This window comes from Lipotes vexillifer, unplaced genomic scaffold (assembly GCF_000442215.2).
Source record: "Lipotes vexillifer unplaced genomic scaffold, Lipotes_vexillifer_v1.1 scaffold612, whole genome shotgun sequence".
In the NCBI taxonomy this organism is placed as follows: domain Eukaryota; kingdom Metazoa; phylum Chordata; class Mammalia; order Artiodactyla; family Lipotidae; genus Lipotes; species Lipotes vexillifer.
The window spans coordinates 744,872-772,659 of record NW_006784340.1 but is presented as its reverse complement, the minus strand read 5'-3'; the positions used below and the strand labels follow the sequence as shown (position 1 = coordinate 772,659).

General features: G+C 38.0%; 1 protein-coding gene across 1 annotated transcript in view; it reads right to left on the bottom strand.

The window, feature by feature from the left end:
• The window catches only part of NEK10 (NIMA related kinase 10), a 299,100-nt gene that overhangs the window by 226,734 nt on the left and 44,578 nt on the right, over positions 1-27,788 (bottom strand). Inside the window, exons 9-21 of the mRNA XM_007456721.1 lie at positions 27,543-27,622; positions 26,079-26,165; positions 23,241-23,465; positions 20,250-20,389; positions 19,548-19,609; positions 17,066-17,143; positions 14,693-14,757; positions 10,477-10,579; positions 10,256-10,384; positions 9,606-9,743; positions 5,448-5,493; positions 3,114-3,235; positions 2,869-2,971 (exon numbers count right to left, since the gene is read on the bottom strand). Coding sequence (XP_007456783.1) covers positions 2,869-2,971; positions 3,114-3,235; positions 5,448-5,493; positions 9,606-9,743; positions 10,256-10,384; positions 10,477-10,579; positions 14,693-14,757; positions 17,066-17,143; positions 19,548-19,609; positions 20,250-20,389; positions 23,241-23,465; positions 26,079-26,165; positions 27,543-27,622 — 1,378 coding nt within the window. The remainder of the gene's footprint in view (positions 1-2,868; positions 2,972-3,113; positions 3,236-5,447; positions 5,494-9,605; positions 9,744-10,255; positions 10,385-10,476; positions 10,580-14,692; positions 14,758-17,065; positions 17,144-19,547; positions 19,610-20,249; positions 20,390-23,240; positions 23,466-26,078; positions 26,166-27,542; positions 27,623-27,788) is intronic.

Below are 27,788 nucleotides of genomic sequence, written 5' to 3'. Positions count from 1 at the left end.
TTTTTTTTTTTTTTTTTTTTTTTTTTGCTGTGCCACTTGCCCTGTGGGGTCTTGGTTCCCTGGCCATGGGTCAGGTCTGAGCCTCTGGGGTGGGAGTCCAGGACACTGGACCACCAGAGAATTCCAGGCCCCAGGGAATATTAATTAACATGAGCTCTCCCGGAGGTCTCCATCTAGATACCAAGACCCAGCTCCACCCAACTACTTGCAGGCTCCAGTGTATACAAATAACAAATCATTATGTTGTTCACCTGAAACTAATATAATGTTATATGTCACTTATACCTCAAAAATTTCTAAATAAGAAAATTTTTTTAAGTAAAAATTATAACTTCCAAAGCACTTTTTCTTAGGAAAGTACTAGAAGATACACTTTGGCAAAATAGGGGAGTTAAAAAAGAAAGAGAAAGAGACAGAATGTAGGAAATAGAGACTCTGATCAGAAAAGGAGCATGGGAATTCCCTGGTGGTCTAGTGGTTAGGATTTGGTGCTTTCACTGTGGTAGCCCAGGTTCAATCCCTGGTCAGGGAACTGAGATCCCACAAGCCACACAGTGTGGCCAAATTAAAAAAGAAAAGGAGCACGAAAGTTCCAGAACAATGGCTGTGCAGCAGACCTAAAGTCAAACCCGGTCTACATTACAGCAAAGAGGTATAGGAAATGGGTGTCCAGGAAAAAAAAACTGAGAGTAACTGTCATTTTTGACCATGTGGAAATAGTACAGAGAGGGCTTTTATAATCCTTTTAGAAGATTTGGGAAGAAGAAATAAAAGGTACACAGAAAACTAGGAAAATAAACAAGAAGGCAATTATTAACTCCAGAAAAAACAAAAGGTCTATAAGGAAGGAGAGGTAATCAACATTGAACAATAATTACACAGTAGTAATAATGTAAATACTGAATGCTGATTTAACCCCAGATTGTGCTATAAGTGTATTGCAGGATGGCAGATGGGGACGAAGAAAAAATAAGAAAACTGAATCTTCAACTATCACAATGGAAAGCCAGATACCAGAAGAAAGAGCTAAAAAGACTGAAAAGTGGTTGTTTTAGGGAAATGGAACTGGGGTTTGCAAAGAGGTAGGCTTTTCTTTATAAGATTTTTAGCACTATTTTATTTTGTAAACCATTTTTATGTGTGCTACTGGTTAAAGAAAATAAATATAAAAATTACTTAAAATAAGTTTAGAAAGAAAATAAATCAGGTTACTACAATAGAAGATTAATCTCAATGTATTTAAATGTAACCAAAGGAAATGACTAATCTTAGTAAGAAAATGGAATGCGGGGTTGGCTATTACTCAGAAAATATGACCTGAATAGTCACCTTAGAAGGATTAAACAGATCTATTAAACTATTAAACAAGTCTATTTAATACTATTTAAAAGTATATATACTGTTTGCTATGAAATTCAAACACACAATTTATAATAATCCTTTTTAACTTATAAATTAAAATATCTACAAGCATATAAATAGTAAATATTCTTAAGGAAACACAAGTGTAATTTATAAAAAGTAAAAAGCTTATGATGAACAAAATTATGATTAACTTCTAATGATTAAGCAAATGTGTATCTGAGATGAAGAGTCACAATTATTTGGTCTCATCTCACATTCCACAAAGCACTGGCTTGAACTATTTCCAAGTAACTTTGCATTGAAGGTTATCAATAAAACTTCTGTTTTAGGATATTTTTTATTTTTTAAACTGATATAACATGTTCTACTCTAAAAAATCTGGACAGTGAATCTAATCGTTGTTACTGAGGATGTGGTTATGGGTAAATGTGTACATTTGGAATTGCCTCCGTGAGGAATCAGATTCTTCCCAAACTAAGAGACTCAGCTTTAAAATGTTGTCAAATGTCTTTCACATCAATAAAATTTAGGGCAGTGGCCTCCAAAGCTGGGTGCCTAAGGCAATCCACTGGTGGTGGGGGTGGGGTGAAAAATATCAACACCCCTACTTTGAATTTTAATGTACCCCTTTATAGTTTATTTCTGTTGACTATATGTACTATAGAATAGTTATACAGTGATATGTGTACAGAATTCATAAATAAGCATACATATTGATATACTGGAGTGTATTATCAAAAGAATTTACTAATGGAATTTCATGATCACAAATATTTGCAGACCACTGATTTAGAGATGTCTCCCTACTTACAGTTGGCAAACCATTAATAGTCCATGGGAGTAACTTAAGTGTTCGTGAGTGAAGAGGGCAAGGAGAAAGCTAATATATCGCTCTAAGCTAAAAAGTTCATTTTAACTTCTGATTAAGAATTAGACAACTTACCTGCTACAGTTGAAAATATTGTGATAAAAAGTGAAAATGTTGAAGTATACAAATGGCTGGATTTTTTACAGCCCTTGATATGTACATTTGTCACCCATATGTCACAGACTATATTAAAATAGTTCAACAATGTGCTCATGTGGTGGCTCTAAAAGGTTTTGTTGACGAAGAAGTGTTCTACAGAAAGGAAGAAAACCTAGAAACCATTGATTTAGGATTTAAATGCCCAAGCAACCTAAGAGTATTTTATTCTCTCATACAGGCAAAATACAACTCAGTCATCAAGAACTACACTAGTCACTGTCCAATACAGTATCCACTAGTCACATAGGGATATTTAAATTAACTAAAATTTGATAGAATTTAAAATTCATATCCTCAGGCACATAGGCTATCAGACACGTTTCAAGTGCCTGATAGCCACATGTGGCCAGTGGTTGCCATACCAGACAGTTCAGACAGAGAACATGCCATTCAGTGCAGAAAGTTCTATCGAACAACTCTGCCCTAGAATAACATTCAGAGACTCAAGTTGAAAATTTTCAGATTTTTATACTTACTAACTGTTACTCTGTCCTTATCCCCCAACATAATGTTGTTTGGTGTCAGGTCTCTATGGATGATCCTCTTCTCCTTGTGTAAGTACCGAAGAGCTAGGCACAGCTTCAAACAGCAAAGAACAAACAAATGTTATTTCCCCGATATATACAGATAGACAGCCACTCATGATCACTCCACACAATTCTAGGAAATCAGCTCAGAACTTTACTGTTTCATAGAAAAAGTTAATGAAGATAAAAGATACCTGTATAAATATTTTCCATAGTCTCTCTTCAGCAAAATGATGTTGTTTTTCCTTCAAAGAACTGAAATGCTCTCCAAGAGGGGCCCCTTCTATAAGCTCCATAACTATATACAACCTATCATCTATATAAAAAACAAGAAAAGGTAATAGAAATAAATTCAATATAGACATTTTGAAAAAACTTATGAATTAGAATCCAAGTTTCCCAATGGGTGTTCAGGGCACAACACAAAAGAGTTAGAGACATGGACCCAATCAGCTCTGGAGGGGCTGGGGCTGAGGGGGTCTTGGGGACAACTGGAGCCCAGCAACGGTCTCTTTCAGCTACAGGCAACCTCCTTGCATAAGTTTACGCTGGCAAACTTTATCATTTTCTATGTACACCAGGATGTGGAAGGGTTGAGAGGCACCAAAGAGAGCAAGTAAATGATCCCAAATCATGGAGGATTCCCTGAAGAACAGGTAAACCCAGCTTTCCTCTCAATGGTCTAAAATTTACGCTTAAATCAAGCCAGACTTTCAGACATTAAACTGCACTGTTCTTCAGTCTCGTAGATTTACCTTACAGTATTTTACAATGAAATCATACCGTGGTTTAGCAATGACCCCACTGGATATACCACCCATGATGGAAATTTCTGTGATGCCAGCTCAAGAGCTGAGAAAGCTGGCCTCCTCCAGATTTCAGCTCATGGATCCCAGGAACCTCACATAACTGACTGGGTTTGTCTCTTTGCTTTGGATGCCAAGAAACAGAATTAAATTCTACTTTCTCCTCCAAAGTCAATATGTAACTGTTAACAACAGTATGTGATATGTATCTTTTGTAATGTTTTGGATGTATGTAAAATATGTATATATACAACATTTATAAAAATGAAGCCACACCATACATATTCTGCAACTTATACTTTTTTCATTCAACATTCTTGTATGTTTGTCAGTACACACAGACCCACGCCATTCTTTCTGTTGGTTACATAGTATTCCACAATACAGATGTATCATAATTTATTTAATCATTCTCCTAAAGATTGACATTTATATTGTTTCCAATTCTTCATAATTCCAAGAAATATTTACTGTAGGTACTAATCTTGCCTCTAGCATTAATTTTCTCACCTTTTATTTCCTTTTATCATGATTTCTTAATCTATTTTATCTTATGCATTTTTTTTTTTTTTTTTTTTTTTGCGGTACGCAGGCCTCTCACTGTTGTGGCCTCTCCCGTTGCGGAGCACAGGCTCCGGACGCGCAGGCTCAGTGGCCATCGCCCTCGGGCCCAGCCGCTCCGCGGCATGTGGGATCTTCCCGGATCGGGGCACGAACCCGTGTTCCCTGCATCGGCAGGCGGACTCTCAACCACTGCACCACCAGGGAAGCCCTATCTTATGTATTTTTAAGCCACTGCCAATTCTTTTTGGAAGAAGTCAGGTTATTTTGTTTTTAAATTAAGACAAGTTGTGTCACTTCAGTACAAGTCAGAAGCTAGTCTAGATCTCTTTATGATGGGATATGCACTAAATTATGGGAAATTATTCTAATAGCAAGAACAAATGGCCAAGGGAGCAGGATTTACTGAAGAGTTTCAGCACTGAGTTCCTCTGAGTCAACCAGAGGAAGGGAGATGGGTAAAATCATAACATGGTAAAGTACACAACAGGTTTGCATAACAATAGCACTGATAAAGAGGCAGCAAGGAAGCCCCTTTAAAGGAGATTTATTTTGAAATTTCACAGGTGAAGCACATAAGGTCTATTAATATGTATATTACTTCAGTCAAATGTCCTATTTTTTTAAAACAAGCGACTGAGTTTGGTTTCACCTCAAGATTTGATTCCATATTCCATCATCCCAATGATGACGCAGAATCATTCAGGGCTCCATCGCCACCTTGTAGCAATTACCTGAACTTGAAGAAAAAGAAATCTCAAAAAACCTAGATCCAATTTATTTGGGGGGTGGAAAATGTCATTTTTTCTAAAAGATGACAAAAAAATGTCATTTTTTCTTAAAGAAGCTACCAACCTTTAGTTTTCTTTTCTCCTGATCCTACTATGGGCTTTTTGTATATGAAAATAGCAATAATTATTATTTTGGTTTGTTCATGCAGTCTTACATATAGGGATGTAAAAATTTTATAAGTATCTTTTGATCATTGATTATCAGTGTTTCACTGACCAAGAAAGTGATGCACAATGTAATCTAAGGTCATATAGACAACAAAAAAGGTAGAGAAAATAGTTGACTAAGCTTATTTTGTGACATTCTAAAATAAAAATATGTAAATAACATAGATACATTATTAGAAATATCATGGAAACTCACACTTACTTTCCAGAAATGTTTTGTAATAGCGTACAACATTGGGATGATAAAGCTACAAGAAAATAAATAACAAACATTATACTACTTCAAAATATAAACTTGTTTTCACAGACAATTTAGTTGGATTTCATACTTGAAAACAACAAAGAAATCATCATATTTATATTTATTTATAAAACAAAGCATTTCAAGATATCATCTAATTTTTCAGGATTCTTTTTATTTGCTGCTCACAAAACTGTTCTGAAAATAGCAATCTCCCATATAGCCTTACCAAATAGAACTGAAAACTGATTGTGCTTTATCACCTAATTTAACTAAATTAGAGGACTGTAGAACTGGAAGCTATCTTAAGAATTCATTTAACACTTCCTGTTCCAACATCACACACAGATTGCATAGAGGAGAAAACTGAAATGAAGCAATTAATTTTGAACACATATACCTATGCTCTTAACCTCCCCCTGCCACTTAAATGTTTATATACACTGTGTCTATTTACATGACTGGTGTCTTTCTATGCTCTCCAAAATTATTAGTTTGAAACTGAAATAACCTAAGAGTTATTAACTCTGTTAAAATAATAATAATAATTGCCAAGGACTCCATCCTTGAAAAAACTTAGGTCAGGCTCCTCAGAGTCCTCCTCTGGACCAGGCCTCCTCCTTGGCCTGCCTGGTTTCAGCAAGAATACTGCTGAGCCAGTTTAGTGAGCATCTCTGCCCTCTGGATAATCAGTCAAGTTCCTCATCCCCCCATCTTTGTTATCTCATCAAGTTTTTCTTCCCCCAACCTGATAGCTAACCAAATTTCTCTTAGTAACTTTCCATCCTTTGACCACCCCTAGCCCTGCCTTTTGGTTGTAAATCCGCAGCCATCCCTGTTGTGTTCAGAGTTGAGTTCAATCTCTCTCCTCTACTCTAATAGTTTGACTTCTATTGCCTTGGTCCTGAATAAGGTCTTCCTTGCCATCTAAAAGTTCTTATCACAAGGAAAAAGTGTGTAACTACGTGTGGTAGACGTTAACTGGACTTACTATGGTGATCATGTCACAATACATACAAATACTGAATCATCATGTTGTACACCTGAAACTAATATGCAGTCATATGTCAATTATACCTCAACAAAAAGTGTCCAGGCACCAAAGAGAGCAACAATTTCTCTTTGGCATAGTTTACCTCAGATGGAAATTCTATTTGTTTTTGATGTAATTTCTTTAATAGATATATTCCTATTCAGATTATCTTATTTCTCCTTGTATGAGTTCTGGTAGTTTGTGTGTTTTAAGAAATTGATCCATTTCTCCTACATGGTCAAATCTGTGGCTATAGAGTTTTATGCAGTATTTTTTTTAACCCTTTTAATGTTCATGTGATCAGTAAGGATGACCCGTCTTTCATTTCTGATATTGGTAATCTGTGTCTGTCTTTCTTTTTTTCCCAAGATTAGTCTGGCTAGACATTTATCAACTTTACTGGTCTTTTAAAGAATAAACTTTTAATATTGATTTTTTTATATGGAATTCTTGTTTTTTATTTCATTAATTTCTGTTTTATTTTTATTTCTTCTGCTTAAGGCTTGAATTGCTCTTTTTTCTTTAAGGTGGAAACTTAGAATATGGAGTTTAGATATTTCTGTTTTTTAATACATACATTTAATATTTTATATATATATGTATATGTATCTTTCTAAGCAGTGCTTTCATTGCAGCCCATGGATTTTGATAAGTTGTATTTTCATTTAGTTCAAAAAAATTTCCAATTTATATGAGACTTTTTCTTTGAGCAATGTGTTATTTTGTAGTGTGTGTGTTTTTTTTTTTTTTACATTTCTATTGGAGTATAATTGCTTTACAATGGTTAGTTTCTGCTTTATAACAAAGTGAATCAGTTATACATATACATATTTTCCCATATCTCTTCCCTCTTGCATCTCCCTCCCTCCCACCATCCCTATCCCACCCCTCCAGGCAGTCACAAAGCACGGAGCTGATCTCCCTGTGCTATGCGGTTGCTTCCCACTAGCTATCTACCTTACGTTTGGTAGTGTATATATGTCCATGTCTCTCTCTCGCTTTGTCACAGCTTACCCTTCCCCCTCCCCATATCCTCAAGTCCATTCTCTAGTAGGTCTGTGCCTTTATTCCTGTCTTACTCCTAGGCTCTTCATGACATTTTTTTCCTTAAATTCCATATATATGTGTTAGCATACGGTATTTGTCTTTCTCTTTCTGACTTACTTCACTCTGTATGACAGACTCTAGGTCTATCCACCTCATGACAAATAGCTCAATTTTGTTTCTTTTTATGGCTGAGTAATATTCCATTGTATATATGTGCCACATCTTCTAATAACATAATAATAACATAATAACATCTAATAACATAATAATTTTCTACAAGAATACTAAATTTTTGTGGTTGTTTATTTACAGTTTGAGTTTCTAGGTAAACTGAAATTTGTCTTATCTCAGAATAGTCACTGGTACATCACAATGGCTTGCATCTCTTTCTTCTTGCCTTCTTTTGGAGGAGAGTCCACTGGTTGTCCACCAAAAATCTGCTCTCACACTCCTCCACTCCATCGACTTGTAGCAGGACGTGCTTCCCCACCATAGATCAGACCTCTCAGCCTCTCTCGCAGCCTCAAGGGGCTCATCCCTGAGTTCTCCCCAGTGGAGTGTGAGGGGAATCCTGTGTCTGAACCCAAAACGCCGGGTGCACCAGCGGATATAAATGTGCCTTGGCAGGTGCAACGGGAGAGGAAGAGTGGGCATCACTGTGTGACCTCATGGAGCAGAGCACCACACCCTGGACTGACAGGAAGACAAAACCCATTGCACACTGAGACCTCTCCTTCAAGCCCATGCACTTTGGGGCTTCTTTGTTACTGCAGCTTAGTCTTAATATTAACAAATACACTCTCCCTTTCTAGTCCCATTTCTCTCACTTCTGTCTGCCATTACCTCCTCCTTTTTGACCTCAGTTTACTGTCCTTTCATTGGTTTAAGCCCATGGTGCGAGCACAGTTCTACAATTTTGAGCTCCCTCAAAGTTCAAGCAGAGGCCTCTTATATGGCCCCACCCTGACACTTTCTTTTCTTAGAAAATATACTAAAACCAATAGTCTACCTCATCAACTAGCAAATGGCCAGCAGATTTTAAACAATATGGAACTAGGTAAGCAATAGAACCATATTCTAGACCTAGCTCACTGGCCAGGACTACATCCAGATTTGGGTTCAAATGAAGATATTAGACCAGCCTAGGGCAAAAGCCATGCTCTAGCCTTGTGCTATGAAACAGCACACTGCCCAAAGCTAGAATGTTGGAATATGAGCAAACACTAACTTTTCAAAATCTAATCTCTTTGTACATAAAAGTCAACTATAAAACAAACCTATTAATGATATTTACTGTAAATTATAAATTGGAGTGGACCTAGAGATTTCAATGAATAAAGATCATCATATTTAAGGTTCTTTATGTCCCAGCACAGATGCTATGCAAATTTAACTATTTGAAAACAAAGAGCCACGAACTGATAGGTCTCCCCAGGAGTTACAGACAAACAGTATTCATAATGAATGTATAAATAAAGAAAGTTGAAAAAGAAACCAATGTGTTCTTTGATCACAAAAAGAATCCCCATTTCTCTCTGACACGTTTATTCTTTTTCCTGAAACAAACCTTCATAATGATACATGAGTTGTGAACATTATGTTAGAATGTTTTGCTCATGTCAATAAATAATAACCCATCTTGAAAATTCACATTTTAGATTACATAAGCTGTATCTGAGGAAAGTTAACAACTTGGTTCCCTTTGACAAAAGTCAGGGAAGTTTTAGTCATATTCTTATGCATGTAACAAAGTAACCAAATATTCTACAATATAATAAGAAGGAAACGAATATGCTTTCTCATATATAATACTCTCTGTGCTGTGAACTCAATTGTTCTGCATCCCTGGCCCTGATATAGTTATGTCTATGGCTCAATGTCAAGCCTTAGGAGAAAACCTGGTGGTTGATATCACCTCAATGCCAATTACATTAAACAGAACCAGTTCTTACACAGCATGGACAAGAACAGCACATGAATTCTACTTTTTTTGATGACATTTATTTAAGGAAACCGTCTTCATAAACAAAAGCATTTACCTGCTCTTTAATTATGGTTAATTCAGAAACAATATTCCTTACACTGCTGTCTCGATCTTTTTTATCCTTTCCAAATGCTGGGTTATGTAAATTGACTTCTTTCATTGCTAAAAGATTTTGACCACTACGCTTTCTAACCTAAAATAAAGGAGACAAAAAAAAAAAAAGAATGGTTTGGGAGTAGAGAGGGGAAGAAAGTGATTAGATTAATAAGGTCACATGATTAAGCCAAGTCATCTAAATAAGTCATATATCTTTAAAAAGTAAATTTGTATTTACATTAAGCTCACCTCAAAAAAAATTGGTATATCCTGGATCAGTCTGCAATATTTCATAGGATTTTACTTGGTAAATACAGAAACACTGGTGTGAACTTGGAGAATGTGTCATGCATTGGGACAAGCCATTTTGACTATTTCTATGAGAGATTAGTGACAGCTTTTGTCTTCAAAGGTCAGTGACCAATTTCTAGAGCTGAGAGCTAAGGTAAGACAACATCAGTGCAGCTATCTGTTGTACAGAAACAACCATTCTAATTTTTATATCTATTTGTTCACTAACAAGGGCTCCAATTCACTTGTGTGTGGGTGTGCAGGGAGACATGCAGTTTGTTTGGGAACATCGGAAATGTTGTTCAAGGGCAAGGTCACCTTGTAAACACAGCCAAAAGCTCCACTTCCAAGATGATCCAAAACTGCATAGTTGCCTATATATTTCGAAGGAGCTTTATTCTGATTAATGCTTTCAATATTTTCAGCAATTTGCTTCAGTTCATCCTCCTAACCAAAAAATGAAAAGGAAATGGGTTGCTATGATAAATGCATCCTAACTGCATAGCAGCCTGACAAAATATTTAAAGCTCAAGACTTACCACTAATAAATTCAACTTTGATACTAATTCTTCATAAGCACTGATATCACGAACATAATGTCCTATGTCAATGAAGATCTCAAACAAGTCGGTGGGGAAAAGTCTACAGAGAAAAATACACACACATACTTCCTATAGGAGTTGGAAACTCTGGCCCGTTCCTTCCCTTTTGGACCTGGCTCACTTATACGTTAATTACATTAAATACACTGCCAACAAATGGGGGAAATAATACTCACCAACTTATCTCATGAAAATAAACTAGAGACACAGTTGTTAAGAGGTAAGGAAAAACAATTGGAAAGGAAAGTTCCAGAGATCTACTGTATGACACTGTGCTTATAGTTAAGAACACTGTACTGCACACAAAAATTTAAGAGGGTAGATGTCATGTTATATGTTTTTTGCTACAATAAGGTATGATACAGGGCTTCCCTGGTGGCGTAGTGGTTGGAAGTCCGCCTGCCGATGCAGGGGACGCGGGTTCGTGTCCCGGTCTGGGAAGATACCACATGCTGCGGAGTGGCTGGGCCTGCGCGTCCGGAGCCTGTGCTCCGCAACGGGAGAGGCCACAACAGTGAGGGCCCCGCGTACCGCAAAAAAAAAAAAAAAGATATGATACAGATTTTACAAAAATCTTATTTGTAAGACATTTGGGGGTGTAGTATTAAATATACTAGGAATGAATGTTTATTGGGTGTTTATTGAGCACAGAGCACTTTCACAAATACCATTTGATTTAGTCCTCATGAAAATAAAATTAAAATACAGGTGAATAAAAAAAATGAAGAGATTTATGCATCATTTCCAAGCTACTGGTTTCAAGGGTTTAGGTTTATTAAAATCTTTAAGTCCACTGAAGTGGATGATTTAGGGCCTTGAAATGAAAGGTTATAATGAATAATGAAGACTTCCTTTTCTTCCCCTAAATTCAACTGTTATATAGAAATAAAATAAAAACATAAAATGCCCCATTCTTCCAAACAAAAGATGTTATATTAACTCAAGATTTTATTTCCATTTTGCCTTATCAATAAAATTCTAGCAAGAACTTGGGCCTACGATTTGGCTAACCTGCCACCTCTATGGCACGCAGACCACACCTGTAGGTAACCACTGTCTGCTTCCCAAGGTGGTGGTTTTTCTTCCATTTTGCCTTATCAATAAAATTCTAGCAAGAACTTGGGCCTACGATTTGGCTAACCTGCCACCTCTATGGCACGCAGACCACACCTGTAGGTAACCACTGTCTGCTTCCCAAGGTGGTGGTTTTTCTGTCATGCTCACCACACAACCTTTTTTTGGGGGTTTTTTTTTTTTTTTTTTTTTTTTTTTTTTTCTTTTAGTCTAATTCTTTTGGGCACATAAGGCTCTAGAAAAAATATCTATTATATTAATTTAAAACCACTTGTATGGGGAATTTCCTGGGAGTCCAGTGGTTAGGACTCTGCCTTCCACTGCTGGGGGTCCGGGTTCTATCCCTGGTTGGGGAACTAAGATCTGCAAGCCGTGCGGCACGGCCAAAAAATAAAAAAATAAAATAAAAATTTTTTTAAATTAATAAATAAAAACACTTGTATGTAGAAGAATTGATTGATCCAGTGTGTCCAGTAGAGGGCTCTGGAAAACAGCACAAAATGTTTTATCTTAGATTTGTCAAGAGTGGAATCTCATGTATTTTCTTTACACCTTGCCCTTTTAGATGGCAGACTAAGTAACACTCATGATGCACGAAGATGAACATGTGCATTTTGAAGTCTTCTCCCCATGTACCACACCTAATCTTGCAAGAAAAACTATTACCTTGTTGCAAACATTGCTCTCAGCGATGAGAAAGTTGCTGCATCTTCTTTCAAAGCCTTCAGTTCATTTCTAAGTTTCGTCATAGTTTCAGTCACCATTGCTTTTTCGTTTTCATATTTGTTCTTGAGATTAGCTAATGCCACCTCAGCTGTCTAAAGCAGAAAAATCACAATGCTTACAATTTTCATATCAGGAAAATCTATCATATAGATTCTTCATGCTGGGTCTATTTCTTTCATAAATAAAAAGTGAAATTGTCTAGGTTGAATTTTATATAAACATATATATGTACTTCGGACATAGGGCAATTTTTTTTATGTCAAAACATAAATGTGAAACTGTAATGTGGACAAATTGCCCTAGAAGCCAGCTGTGAACCAGAGTCACTGTCAAGAGCTAAGGGAATGATAGTAGTTCAGTAAATATTTAATGCAGATTATTGAGAGTGTGGGATTTTCAGATATGAAGGGAGCCAAAATGAAACTATACAAGAAGGGTTTTATCAAGGAGAAGTTAGTGAGGAAGCACAGCTTCCAGTCGGAATGCAAGAGAACTCCAATATTATTTTGTCACCTGTGCTTGGTGGGTCTGAAACATATAGAATAAAAGACACAGGTCATTGCAATTTATAACATGAGTATGACAAACTATAAATCCATATTATATATTTAAGGAAAAGAATCAATTATTTCCTAAGTCTTTGTATACAACTTCTTCAAAACAATAAATTATAGTCAAATTCTTCTTCACAATCTCCGTAAAATCAGATTCCAAAAATATATATATACATATATTTTAAATATAGAATGTTTCAGGTATTTGTGTGTCATCCTTGTGCAGGGGCCGTGCTAATCTTCTCTGTATCATTCCAATTTTAGTGTATATGCTGCCAAAGCAGGCACCAAAATATTGAATGAATTAAAGTATTTGTTTGAATTTGGGGTTTGGTCATGTTTAAGTTCTTGGAATTAAGAGTGTTTCAAATTGAGAACTAGCCTGACACACAGTAGGAAATAGAAACAAACAAACAAAAAATGTTGGCTAAATCAATGCATGAAATCAATGTATATTTAGGGACTGCCTATTTGATGCATAACCCCCATGGTATTCATATTGAAGCCAAACTGGAAACACACCATTTTTACAAACTGTTAACTACAGTTTTCAGAGTGTGTAAAAATATTCAATACTAATGAAAAAAGCCCATTACTAATGAAAAAAATCCATTAGTAATGGGATTTCCCAGGAAGACTACTGTGGTTTTTTAACATTTCTTTTTGTGTTTCAAGTGGACAGCTTCAACTTTCTTCTACAAAGTGCCAATCCATTTATAGAGATAAATGGATTCTTTTTTCATTAAAACACTATTGGATAAGGTAGTTTGTTAATGTTTTTATTCCAAAGTCATAATAGTTTTTTGAATTTTTATTTTTAATGTAACTTAATAGTTTTGATTGTATTTAAATTCAGATTAAAATGAGAGGTTACTCATAAAATAGTTTAGTATGTTCTGTAGTGCTACAACTCAGTAGAAACTTTAGAAACGTTATAGATTCAGAAAGTTATCCAGAATGCAGAAAGTGACCTGGGGAAAAAAAGCAGTTGTTTGATTTTTTTAAAATTTAGACACATGATCATTTAGAACAGATAGTTAAGTTTAAGTTGTGAAAATGTAGATGTAACAAGTTTGTAAACACGTGGAGCTACATGGTCAGTTATCTAAGGGGAAAAGAGAGGGAAGTGACAGAGAGCAAGACGTACAAACTCATTTATTGTGAAAAATGCCCCAAAGGAATTGTGGAGCACAGGCTCCAGACACGCAGGCTCAGTGGCCATGGCTCGCGGGCCCAGCCGCTCCGCGGCATGTGGGATCTTCCCAGACCGGGGCACGAACCCGCATCCCCCGCATCGGCAGGCGGACTCCCAACCACTGCGCCACCAGGGAAGCCCACCACACAACCTTTTGATCCAGGAACATTCAGCCTCCTCCCCTTCAAATGGGTTCTTATACTGTTAAGGACATCCAGACAAATACTTTCTTTTCTATTGATTAAAAGGAAATGACTAGATCAACTTTGGACATTTCTGAATGTGCAAAAACAAGCACATATTTTTATTTCATCCATTAAAAATGTTAATGTCTTAAAAAAGAGAGAAAAACTAAAAACCATGGCAGTTACATGTAATTAAAAGAGTTGTGTTGATGTGATTCATGTGCTTTCCTCATCATTTTGTGAATTTTCAGTGTTAAGATATCACTAGGGCTGCTCAGTATTATCTGTGGATTTTAAGAAGACATGAAGACACATGTTTTGCATACTGACTCTTCTCTTACTGTTTGCATCTAAATCAGGTACATGAAAACAGTTGACTCTAATGATCACTGATCACTTAAATTTCTCTAAGCTCATACCTTTTAAAGAGTGGTCTGTTTCTTTCCATACTGAAGAGAAACCTCAAGGCTCTGAATGCATAACACTGGAAATAAAAGGATATGTGATTCTCAGATGGTAGCTGAACAAAGTAAAACATTTTCAGGATAGCATGATCATGAAGTGAACATTAACGTGACTTTTTGGTGAGTGTGGCTGGTCTCTGTGGGAGCCACAGCTTGTAAATGAAAACAGACAACATCAACACCTGGGCCAGTTCTCATGTTTAAAAAGCATTTGCATTGTGGAAGGCTAGGGATCTGGGCCTTGTTTCACTCAGTGCCTGTCATTAGTTCCTTTCTAGAAAGTTCAGAAGGAGCAGAGAGACAAGAAATAAAACTCCTACACTGAGAAAACCAAATGTCCCAAGATTTCCAGGAGCTCAAGGTTTATTTTCTTTCTAGCCTGCTATGTACGCCTCAATATTTATATAGTTTCTCTGAGAAAATAAACACTAGAAATAATGACATATAAAAATAGCCACAGGCACACTGGACTCAAACTTGACAAATTGGTCTCTTGAGTAAGGTCTAAAGCATTCCCCAGATAGAACCATCTACAGTAACTCCTGAGAACACTCAGAAAGAGGCCTGTGAGACTTTAACAAAGAAAAATAAACACTGGACGTTTTGCAGTGCTGAGAAAAGAGAGAGAGCCCCAGGCTTGCAGCTGCACCTGTACAATAGGCCACCACTGGGGTGACCAGGGTCCGCTGAATTCGAATCTGGAATCATTTCATGAAATTAGTGATCTGAATATAGAAGGGTCACAAACAACACTGTCTGGAGAAGCCAGGCAGATAACAAGACCACATGAAGGAGACTGGTGAGAAAGCAGTGGAGACTGTGAGAAGTGAGGAACATGCATGTGCCTCGAAAGATTTTCCATACATATTCTTTAAAAGCCTCTACTGGCTTAACAGAATGCATGTGCAGGAGGGAGTGTGCTTTACCATGTTCCAGCACAGTGTCATGCATCAGTGCCGTACTAGAGAAGTAAGTCCCACGCCTGTGCGTTCTCAGTGGTAGCTCTCCAAAATCTCTGCCTGCCAGCCCACAGATACCACCAAAAATTCTCTGCTAGGTTTGACCATCATTCTGGCTGAAAGCTCTTAAATCAGATTGGGCAAACGTTGTTTTTTACTTCCTGTTCTAACGACTTGAAAAAAAGATAAGCTGTAGCTACTGCAAAGGCTTAGTTTAAATTGATTTTATCACGCCAATGTCTTTGGGGACACTTGCCCCCTGGTGTCCACTCCTCAAAAAAGCACATAGGACCCTGCATAATGTGGCCCATTCTTACCTTCCAGGCCTCATCTCCTAAGGCAGGGGTCCCCAACACCTGGACCATGGACCTGTACTGGTCCGTGGTCTGTTAGGAACTGGGCCGCACAGCAGGAGGTGAGCAGCAGGTGAGCGAGCAAAGCTTCATCTGCCGCTCCCCATCGCTCCCCATCGCTCATATTACTGCCTGAATTCTGCCCCCACCCCCGCCCCCATCCATGGAAAACGTGTCTTCCACAAAACCAGTCTCTGGTGCCAGAAAGGTTGGGGACTGCTGTCCTAAGGTACTCCCTCTGCCCCACACCCCACACCCACCCCCCTGAGCAGCCTAAGCACAATCTAAGCTGCCAGGCTCCCGTCCTTTGTCCACGCTCTTCTCTCTGTGTGGATGCCCGTCCGCCCTGGAGCAGATATCATGGGTGCCCACTTCTATCCCTTTACTCATCTGACCAGCACCAGCTCATCCATCAAGATTCATTTTACAGGTTTGCCTTTGTAAAGGTGAAATGCTACTGACTGTGGTCCGTGCTTAAAGATGGCACATAATTTTCCCCGTAGTATTATTTTGATACACAAGCAATGTTTTTAAACCACAGAACTTACAGAGAAGCAAAGAAATGTCTAAATAAAATCACCTAAATCCCTACAGAGAAACTACTGTTAAGCCTTCTACATTTTTTTTTGGTTTTTGGTTTTTTGTGGTATGCGGGCCTCTCACTGTTGTGGTCTCTCCCGTTGCGCAGCACAGGCTCCAGATGCGCAGCCTCAGCGGCCATAGCTCACGGGCCTAGCCGCTCCGCGGCATGTGGGATCTTCCCGGACCGGGGCATGAATCCGTGTCCCCTGCATCAGCAGGCGGACTCTCAACCACTGCGCCACCAGGGAAGCCCCTCTACATTGTTTTAACAGCATTTGTTTCCATGCCAGCCTCCCTCACCAGATATTTTTCCCTCTCGGTCAGTACGGGGGACTGGTGCTAACCTAAAAATTCTAAAATTAATAGGTTATATTACCAAAATTTCCCCAGATTCCAGTAACTTGATATTAAAGAATAATGGATATGTTTATTACCTGTAATAGATTAGTTTTTGCTGCATTCTTTTGTTTATTTCGTAAAATTAATTTTGCTATTGTATATATACCATTTTCCTGGAAGAATAAAGATGCCATGTTATCAGTGACCAGCAACAATGCCATGGAGATACACAGCATAAAGAAGGAAGGAACAATCTTAAAATATTAAAGAAGAAATGTTAGTATAATTTTGGAATCAGGAGTAAATATTACAGGACAATACTAAAAATGTCAGTGTAATACTTTTAAACATCAAAGACTATAACCACATAGTAAAATCTCAACTGTCCTTAAAGATTATAAACAACAAAGTATATCAATTAAAAGTGATTTAAATACTTTAAAAACAAAGAGTAGGGGGCAAAAAAAGGGGCAGAGTAAAGGGATCCAAATGTCTTTATATTTTGCATTTTAAATATCTAATTATGAAATATTTCTCCCTTTATTGTTTTGTTAATTAAACAATACATGTAGATAAACTAGTATAGAAAATAAAATAGAAAAATAAGAGAAAAATAACAGAGTTTTAAAAATGAAAGTTATTTGTATAAATGATTAACATCTTTCTAGCCTTATTCTAATACAAATACAGACATGGGGGAATGAACAAAAAGTACTACCTTATTGCTACATTTTTTATTATCTATTAAATACATAATTTACTGAACTCTATGTGGGCATTTATCTTATGACTGTGAAGAGCTTTACCTGCCTTACTACATTTAGTCTTCACAGCTGTTCTGTGAATTAGTCTGTAATTTCCTTGTTTTATACATGACAAAGTCAAAACTTAGGCTAAATATTTTTCCAGAGGCCAAGACAGCAAGCAATGATAACAGGACTGAGCCTCCCCCTTCCTCAGCAGCCACCCTGACCTGCTGAGCTTCCCCAGGGACTCTGATCACTGCTGACATGACCCTTTACTAACTTTATGAATTTATATATTTTTAAGTTGATGTATTGAACAAAAAAAAAGTTTTCTCTGTAAAATTCAACAAGCAGGAAATAACTTATAATAGAAACACATACAAGGGTTGTATACAAATGTGTGTATTCACACACACACGCACACACACACACACACACACACATATGACTGTATATGTAGTGAATTGGTTAATGAATTATGCTTTGTGTGCTTTGTGACATCAGTTTCCGGGCAATAAATATTTTGTTTGGTGTGTTTCAATCACCTCTAGCTGAATAACTTCATGTCCTCTTAAAGTGACTGCTATCCTTAACTCATGGTGTCCTATGCCCCATAGGAATTAAAACAATTAAATTAAAACAACTCAGAATACTGGGTCATATGGTAGTTCTATTTGTAGTTTTTTAAGGAACCTCCATACTGTTCTCCATAGTGGCTGTACCAATTCACATTCCCACCAGCAGTGCAAGAGTGTTCCCTTTTCTCCACACCCTCTCCAGCATTTATTGTTTCTAGAATTTTTGAGGATTGCCATTCTGACCGATGTAAGATGATATCTCATTGTAGTTTTGATTTGCATTTCTCTAATGATTAATGATGTTGAGCATTCTTTCATGTGTCAATCCCACTACTGGGCATATACCCTGAGAAAACCATAATTCAAAAAGAGTCATGTACCAAAATGTTCATTGCAGCTCTATTTACAGTAGCCAGGAGATGGAAACAACATAAGTGTCCATCATCGTATGAATGGATAAAGAAGATGTGGCACATATATGCAATGGAATATTACTCAGCCATAAAAAGAAACGAAATTGAGTTATTTGTAGTGAGGTGGATGGACCTAGAGTCTGGCATACAGAGTGAAGTAAGTCAGAAAGAGAAAGACAAATACCGTATGCTAACACATATATATGGAATATAAGAAAAAAAAATATCATGAAGAACCTAGGGGTAAGATGGGAATAAAGACACAGATCTACTAGAGAATGGACTTGAGGATATGGGGAGGGGGAAGGGTAAGCTGTGACAAAGTGAGAGAGTGGCATGGACATATATACACTACCAAACGTAAAATAGATAGCTAGTGGGAAGCAGCCGCAGAGCACAGGGAGATCAGCTCGGTGTTTTGTGACCACCTGGATGGATGGGATAGGGAGGGTGGGAGGGAGGGAGACACAAGAGGGAGGAGATATGGGAACATATGTATAACTGATTCACTTTGTTATAAAGGAGCAACTAACACACCATTGTAAAGCAATTACATACTCCAAAAAAGATGTAAAAACAAAAAACAATTCAGAATAGCTTTAAAAAAAAGATAAAGAAAATGAAATAGACTGCACATAATTTAGGGAATAAACACCATCAGTTACCTACATGACAATTCTTTTTAAGCTGAGTTAAAAGAGGAAGGATAAGAATATAAAATGGAATTCTACATGTTAAATAAGACATATTACAATATTTTAAAGCCATGTTCCAGGATACAGGTGTCACCTGAGGTGGGCTCCCTCCATCGTGACAGGTCCTGGCACCCTGCCCTCTCACCTGAACCATCTGGTGGGCGTTGGTGTCGTCGAGCACCAGTTCCGTGAGGGCCGCACAGCAGGCTGCAACGAAAACCACCAAATGCCGTGTCTGTCATGGCCATGGCGGCACTTGCACATCAGCAATCTCGCTCCCTGCCTCAGAGAATTTTGTTGGCAGAGCCATCCCTCAAAAAACACTAATTTTCCTTCTGGCACATCTCTGGGAGAAAGGTACCTGAGTTGTGCTGGCTGGTACCTCTCCTCTTTGTGTAGCTCACATGCATGCACACCCCACGGCAGCCTGTGGGACACCCCTAATGCACCCCACTGTGCGTGGAGTGGGGAGGGGCAGGCACCGTCAGCCCCATACCCAACATGTGCCCTGTGTGGAGCACGTGCTCAATGTACATGGACAATGGTCAGGTAAATAGTGCGTACTTTAAATATATTATCCAAATTAACCCTTATGATCTGAGTATGAACTGCTTTAGAGGGCTAACAGGTTAGGCCACAGAACTTGGCAAGCAGAGGAAAGTTTGGGGTGTCTTTAACCTGCAAGTCCAACACTGGTACCAAGAAGTTTCAGGCATCCACATGGATTTAACTTCACATTTTTTGTTATAAATTGGGCCTAATTAGTATTATCATTATAATTTTATAATAGCATAATACAAGGTTAAACAGTATCAAATAATAAAACACAATAATATGATATAAATACCTGCTTGAAGAGACAGAGTATTTTCTTGTATTTCCCGAGGGCTTAAATCTTCTGACAAATGGAGCTGCTGGATTCGGCCTGCCGCATTGGCACTAGACAGGCCTCCAATGGAGGAACGATCAGAAACAAAATTTCTGTCCCTGAAAAAGAAAAGTTAATGCACAGACCAATTTATCAATGGTAGTTCATGGTCAGTGCTTTCTGATTCCCGTTTTATAAATCTTTGCCTCCCCCAGGTCATAAAGTTTTCTCCTGTGTGACCTTCCAATCCACTCAGACATGATTTTTGTGTGAAGTGTGAGGTAGGAGTCATCTCTCTATTTTTCACATGGCTGCCTTTCTTTTGAACTCTATTCTTCTGCCATTTACTTGAATACATCTCAGTCTTCATCATTCTGAGTTTTGTCTTTTTCCATTAAATTCCAATCTTCTTTTATTTTAGGAAAGTTCTCTTCTACTAGATGATTGAGGCTTTCCAAAATTTCCTTTCGTTTTATTCTCTACCTTAGGGATATCAATTATCCACGTGTTGAGAACCCATCTTCTGTGGGCCATATCCTTCATTTTATGTTGCTCTTATTCCCTTGTCTTTCTCCTCTGCATCGTGTGTAAATTTTCAAGCGTGCCCTTCCTTTCACTAACTCCACGTTCTTTCTGGTACTCAGTCTCTACATGTCGTTCAGTCCTCATCTTCTTTCCCAGCTTCACAATCATTCTGTTCTCCTTTTTACTAACCTATCATCTCATCTTTAATCTCATTTCATAAACTTCATGTTCTGTTTAATGTCTTTGATAAAATAAAACATTTGTTTTTCTGTTTACTTAGTGCAACATCTTCCACAATAGATCATTCGTCTGTCTTTATCTGCTTTGTTCCCTTCTGTTTTACATGGTTGCCATGTTTTTTCATGCATTTACTTTTATGGCAGCAGCTCTATGTAGATTTCTATATGCCCAAACGTAAAGTGGATGGAGTCTCCCTGGCCTGTCCTCCTGTGTCATCTGGGCCCTCTGCCCTTCTTTTGGGAAGCATAGGGAAGGTAATGGAATAGTCGCAGTCAATGATCTTTAATTATATTAAAACTTGAATTTTAGGGATCACTCTATCTGATCAAGAGTATGTAACCTTTTAGTAACTGCCTTTGAGTTTGGGACTGCAGGTGAATGGGCATGAACAGATTTCCTATAAACCACTTTGACAACAGAGCCTGTTCATACTCAAGCCAGCTGGCAACCTGGCAACCTCACCCCTTGTACCAGCTCCAGGCAGCCCATCTCTGAAAGGATATTGTTTACACAGCTGGGGTAATAAATTCTCCCAGAGCACTGAGCCATATTTAACATAGAATAAGTATTGACATACATCTTTTTCCCAGGGAAGAGATTTCTAACATTGTACCATAGAAGTGGACTGGGAAAATTACTCTTTAGATGTGAAAGAACCCTTTTCTATCAAGAATGGTTTCCTCCAAAGGAGGAAAACTAGTACCTTATATTAAACTCAGTTCTATGTGGTCAAAAGGCAGGTTTTGTCCTTGAAGTATTGCTTAACTATTATATAATTTAATTTTATCATCAAGAAAATAGCTGCTCTCCACGAGGGCTACCCACGGCCACTGTAATACGTATGATGGACCAAAAATAACCACCACCATCATCGACATCATCCTATAAACTCAAGTGGAAAAAAACCTTTGCAATCATAATGACTTTGACTGTGGGGCTAGCTCATGATGCCACAATACTAATGAAAGATTTATAATTTATACTTTAAAGTACTTGAGATTTTTATGTGATATTCATAAAAGCAAGTAGATTGTCAACAGTCTACACATTATTTCCTTGGTTTTGGTAATGATAGAAATTGTTAACAAAGCCACTGCTCACATCTCTAGTCTGTTCTTATGCTTTGGAAAGTTCCTTCAGAGAATGGAGCTGATGACACATAGCTCCACAATATCAAGTTATCAGGCACAACAAGCACAAAGTCTGAATAATATTGATTTGATAACAAGTCATACTAAAATTGATGTTACTCTTTTTTTATTAGAATGAACTTTATTTACATACTACAGATAAATGTGATCTTTTTCCAGGCAGATATAATCCTTTTCAACTTTGATTCAGCACCTAGGGGGATGAATTATGCTCTATAATAATTTTAGGTAAATTTTAGGTAATTTTAGGTAATAGATCTTTTCCATTGGTGGTACCAGTAATAATTGTTATTCAATACATGTAACACATACCATATCTACTATTTTTTGTTATTGTTATAGTTTTTGCAACATAATTCAAGAGAATTTCAGTTTGAAACTATTTTAACAAGCCATTTCTTCCCCAGATTTATGGCTTTGAATGCCACCAGATTCTTTTTTTTTTTTTTTTTTTTTTGCGGTACGTGGGCCTCTCACTGTTGTGGCCTCTCCCGTTGCGGAGCACAGGCTCCGGACGCGCAGGCTCAGCGGCCATGGCTCACGGGCCCAGCCGCTCCGCGGCATGTGGGATCTTCCCGGACCGGGGCACGAACCCGTGTACCCTGCATTGGCAGGCGGACTCTCAACCACTGCGCCACCAGGGAAGCCCCAGATTCTACTTTTAAAAGAGAGATAACAAGGTGTTAACCCACCTCAGAGCACTGCCACGGAGATTAGAGAGAAAAGAGGAGCAACTGGACCAGGGTCAGTAACATGGAATCATTTGAATAACCGTATTTCCTCCTATTTTAACTAAGGATCATACATCCGTTACTTTAACGCAGGCTGGCGATTCAAAGATAAATATGTCAGGGCTCGCAAGGAGCTGAAAAGATGAACGCTCCTGACATTGATTAAGAGCCTGTTTGCAACAAGTAAAAATGACTCTGTAGAACATGAATGACCAAAGAATGGGAGGGAGCCAGCTGAGCACATACCCACCCTGCCCTCGAACAGCTGAGACCCCAGGCTTCATCAGCCAGAGTGAAGTAGGCCAAAGCCTGCTCTGACTCACCCTTGTAAAATATGAAGAATCTGCTTGATGCCTCCCCAAATGCGAATTTCCACACTGGTCTCAGGGTCCTCACAAATCTGAACCAGGATCCAGACGACGCTCCACAGCAGCTGTAGGTGGTCTGAGTGCAGCAAGCTGAGGAGGATGGGGACCCCCTCGTAGAGCTTCACCTGCTCTCTCACCTGGCGCTCGGCACAGAGCAGGCGCAGCAGCTCAGCCGACAGCCTGCGAGGGATGGGCGGGAGGGGAGACTCAGCTCAGTGGTGGCTTGACTTGATTCACACGCAGCTGCCGACATGCATGGACGGTCGCGCTAACAGGCTCTATGTCACAGTCAGCACATGTTCTCTACAGAGGGCTGGATCACAGCCAAGTGTTTGCAGCTCTATGGGCCATACAGTCTCTGTCATGAGTACCCAGCCATGCCAACATGTGCAAAAGCAGCCACAGACAACACACAAAAACCAACGGGCATGGCTGTGTGCCAATAAATCTTTATTCACAAAAACAGGCAGGGAGCCACATTTAGCCTGCAGGTCATAGTTTCTGGACCACTTTCTAAGTCATATCCTCATGGTATCCTCATTGGTCTGGCTAAAAACCTACTAACGAGCAAATAGGCATCAAGTACATACAATGGGACCTGAATTATGCTCAAGACAAAAAAAATATAAAAGCTTTATCCTAGTCTTCAGAAACTTACTATGTGATTGCAAAAATAAGACATTAATACCTGATGGCAAAAACACTATGATCCAGGGAAATTAAATGCAAAGTGCTCAGTGAATGTCTGGAGAGTAAAATAAAGATAATGATGGCATAAGACATAAGGTTCAACTAAGCTCTGAAACATTATGATTATAGACGTTTCATAGAGCTGTCCTGAATCCTCCAGGCTCACACTCTGAACACTCTTCCTGGATGGTGTTATTTATTCCTATGGCTTCAAACACTCCCTCTACCCTGGCACTGTGATCTCAGCCCAGGCATCACTCCCAACCTATAGAGGTTGCAGCAGTCACTTAACTGTTGCACAGGCACTCACCCCACTGTTTCTAAACTCAGTCATTATCCTCCTCCCCAAATCAGCCCTTCCACTTATGTCCCCGATCTGGACGCAGGACACCACAGTCTTTTCAATTTCCAAGCCAAAGACTGGGAATCCTCCAAGACACTCCCTTCTTCTCCAACCAGTGGAGAGGCTTTGGTGCCCCCTGTTTCCTGGGCAAGCACTGGGGTTAATTCTCTGTGAGTCCTGCAGCTAGCTAAACCCACTGCCCCTCCATCCTTGTGAGCCTCGATTATGCTCAAGATATAAGCTTCTCTGTCACCCTCCTCTCCAATATTCCCAGTCTTATCCTGCTTCACAATTCCTTTCCCTGAGCTAATTTTCCATGGCTCCTCTCCCTCCCAAACTTTTATGCTCTGACATATGTTCTTTTGTAGACAGTACTCTTCACCTTCTCAAACTTTCTACACCAAACATTCCCTCCTTGTTCTAAGTGGATCTCATTGTGTGGCTAAATTCCACACCCCACACACTGCAATCAGAATAACTGTCCCCACAAAATCAATCTGATCATGATTAAAATCTGTGAGTCTCCATGTTCATGATAAAAACCAAACTATTAGGCACAAAGAGCCCATCATGACCTCACTAAAGGTATCTCATCTATAAAATATAGAAAGAGAATTGCAGATCAAACAAGTTAAAACACAAAAGTGCTTAGAGCAGGGCCTGGCATGTAGAAGGCCTGGCCAAAATTAGCTCTATTTCTAACTTATCACCAACTATCTAACTAGTTTTCTGGCACCCTCCCTCCTGCACTCTGCTGTAGCTGTGCCCACCCATGCACGCTCCTCTCTCACACACCACTGCAGGCCTCCAGGTGGGAGTATATTCTGTTTTCACTTGCTCTCTTCCTCTGCCTAGACAACTGCTCCTTCTTTTAGGAGACTTGGCATGACCCCTCGCTCTGATTGGAGGTGCTGCTCCATGCCCCCAGGGTATCTATCCTGTGCATCCACTGACCACACCACCTACAATATTGTGGTGAAACTGATGATTTGTGTGTCTGCCCCTCTCCTACACCATGCAACCATATCTTATTCATCTTTGGTTTTCCAATACCTGTGCAGAGGCTATTGGGTGAATCAATTCAGACAACCAAGTCTAAGTATAGTTTGTAAAAGAGGGTTAAATTGGCTTAGACGAAGAATTCAAGGGATTTACTATGAGTTAAATGTCAGTGTTTTATTGCTTGGGATTTCTGTTAACTATTTTGCCTCTTTAGAAAATTATGACTTACTCGACTAAATATCATATGATGCAGGTAACCTAATAAATATCTGGATACAGTAAGTTTTTAGGGCAATAGGTAGTTCAAGTGAAAATGAGTTCATTTTACTCTAGATTCTGTTTTGGTCGTGAAATAAGTCAGTAGCTATCTTAATGTATTTCACTTGCCTTAAGCAAAATAGATTTTAGGAATCTAATCACTTATTCAACACACAATCTGAAATTACGGAAAGTAGAGCCACCTCAGAGTTTCTTTCCTTAAGGAGACAGGATGTAAATAAATGTAATAAAAAATATTAAAGATGTAATCATGAGGTTTATATATTTCAAATCTATGACCAGTTCTAGAAGTAAAGCAGGACCAAAGATAAATTGATATATCTCTTTGCTATTAGTTACTTTATATAAACTTAAATAGAAGATAAATGCCAAATTGACTCATGATATTCAGTTAACAATGTAAATAAAATAAGTAAAATAATAATAATCATTTTCATTAAATGTCAGACACTGTCATTTTCCCCTGTTAGCAATCCTACCTTTTGGAAAGCAAGTCATATTCATGTAAAATCATCAGCAGATTTTCTACAATGTTGAGTTCACTTATTTTCTCCCTACATTCTGGACTACAAATTGAAAAGTATTAGTAACTATGAAAAATGTATTTTACCATATCCACGTATTTAATATCTTAGCCCTCATATTATCCCAGGAGGAGAAACAAAATGCAATGTAGCTCTATGAGGCAGGGCTACATTAAACTCCAACATTCAATAAGTATTTTATGTCATAAATTTAAATTTATTTAATAACAGGAGAAAGGGAATCATATGCTGTTCACAAAAAAGCAATGATCAGCATTACTCACGATAGCCAAGATATAGAAATGACCTATATGTCCTTTGATAGATGAAGTGGATAAAGAAAATGTGATATACATATTTATATATATAATTGAATATTTATATATAGTTATAATTAAATATAATTATATATACATAATTGAATATTGTTCAGCCATAAAAAATCCTGTCATTTGTGACAATATGGATGAACCTAGAGAACAATCTGTTAAATGAAATAAGCCAAACAGAGAAGGGCAACTACCATACGGTATCACTTATATGGGGAATCTAAAATAAACAAACAAAACCGACTACATAGAAACAGAATAGAATGGAGGGTGTTTACTAGGGGCTGGAAGTAGGGGGAAACAGGGAGATGTAGGTTAAAGGGTACAAACTTTCAGTTATAAGAAGAATGAGCACTAAGGATCCAATGTGCAGCACGGCAACTACAGTTAATAATATGGGGCTGTGAACTTGAAAGTTGCTGAGAGATCTTACATGTTCTTGTCACAAAACCAAAAAAAAGAGTTAACTATGAGAGGTGATGGATGTATTAATTATCTTGATCTTGGTAATCATTCCACAGTGTATATGTATATCAAATCATTATGTTGTACACTTTAAATACATAAAATTATATTTGTCAATTAGTCCTCAATTAAGTTGGAAAAAAACCCAAAAAACAAAAAAGCAGTGATCCACTTACTGGTATAAAAACATATTTAAAGCTTTTTTATTTAAAATAATCATAACATCTGTAGGGGTTATCTAGAATTTTTTAAAGGGCAAAAATGTTTGAAAATGTTAAAATATATATAGGGGAGAGAATGAAGAAAACAAGTCAGGGAGATTCAACTGTCCAAGACATATTGTGTAATTTTGAAAGTAGAAGTAACTGAGGGTTGGATGAAAAGACTAGGTAAATAGTTCTAGTCAGGAAAAAAAAGAAAATTTTAAACTGCTTTGCTGCTCCAACTTAAATTCTAAAATGATGCTTTTCCATCCCGGATCCTCTTCAGTATAGTTATGGTACTTCATGTTTATTTTTCACAAATTTTAACTAAGTAGGTGACAAAATAAATAGAGAAACTGATCTATTTTGCATTTCTTCCATCTGAGTTGCTAAAGCAGCAGAACTTATTAAAATACACTCACCTTTCAGCTAAACTAGCCAGAGCCAGAAGGGCACCCAACAGAACGTTAGTATCTCGGGCACTGAGTAAATTTACTAATGTCTGAAAAATGAAGTAAAATAAGGTTTAATTATGTAAGTACTACAAGCTTCTTGAACAGTATGTCTCCTTCTAAAGATCATAGAGGCTTAACCTCAAAATTTGTTAAACAGGGCTTCCCTGGTGGCGCAGTGGTTGAGAGTCCGCCTGCCGATGCAGGGGACACGGG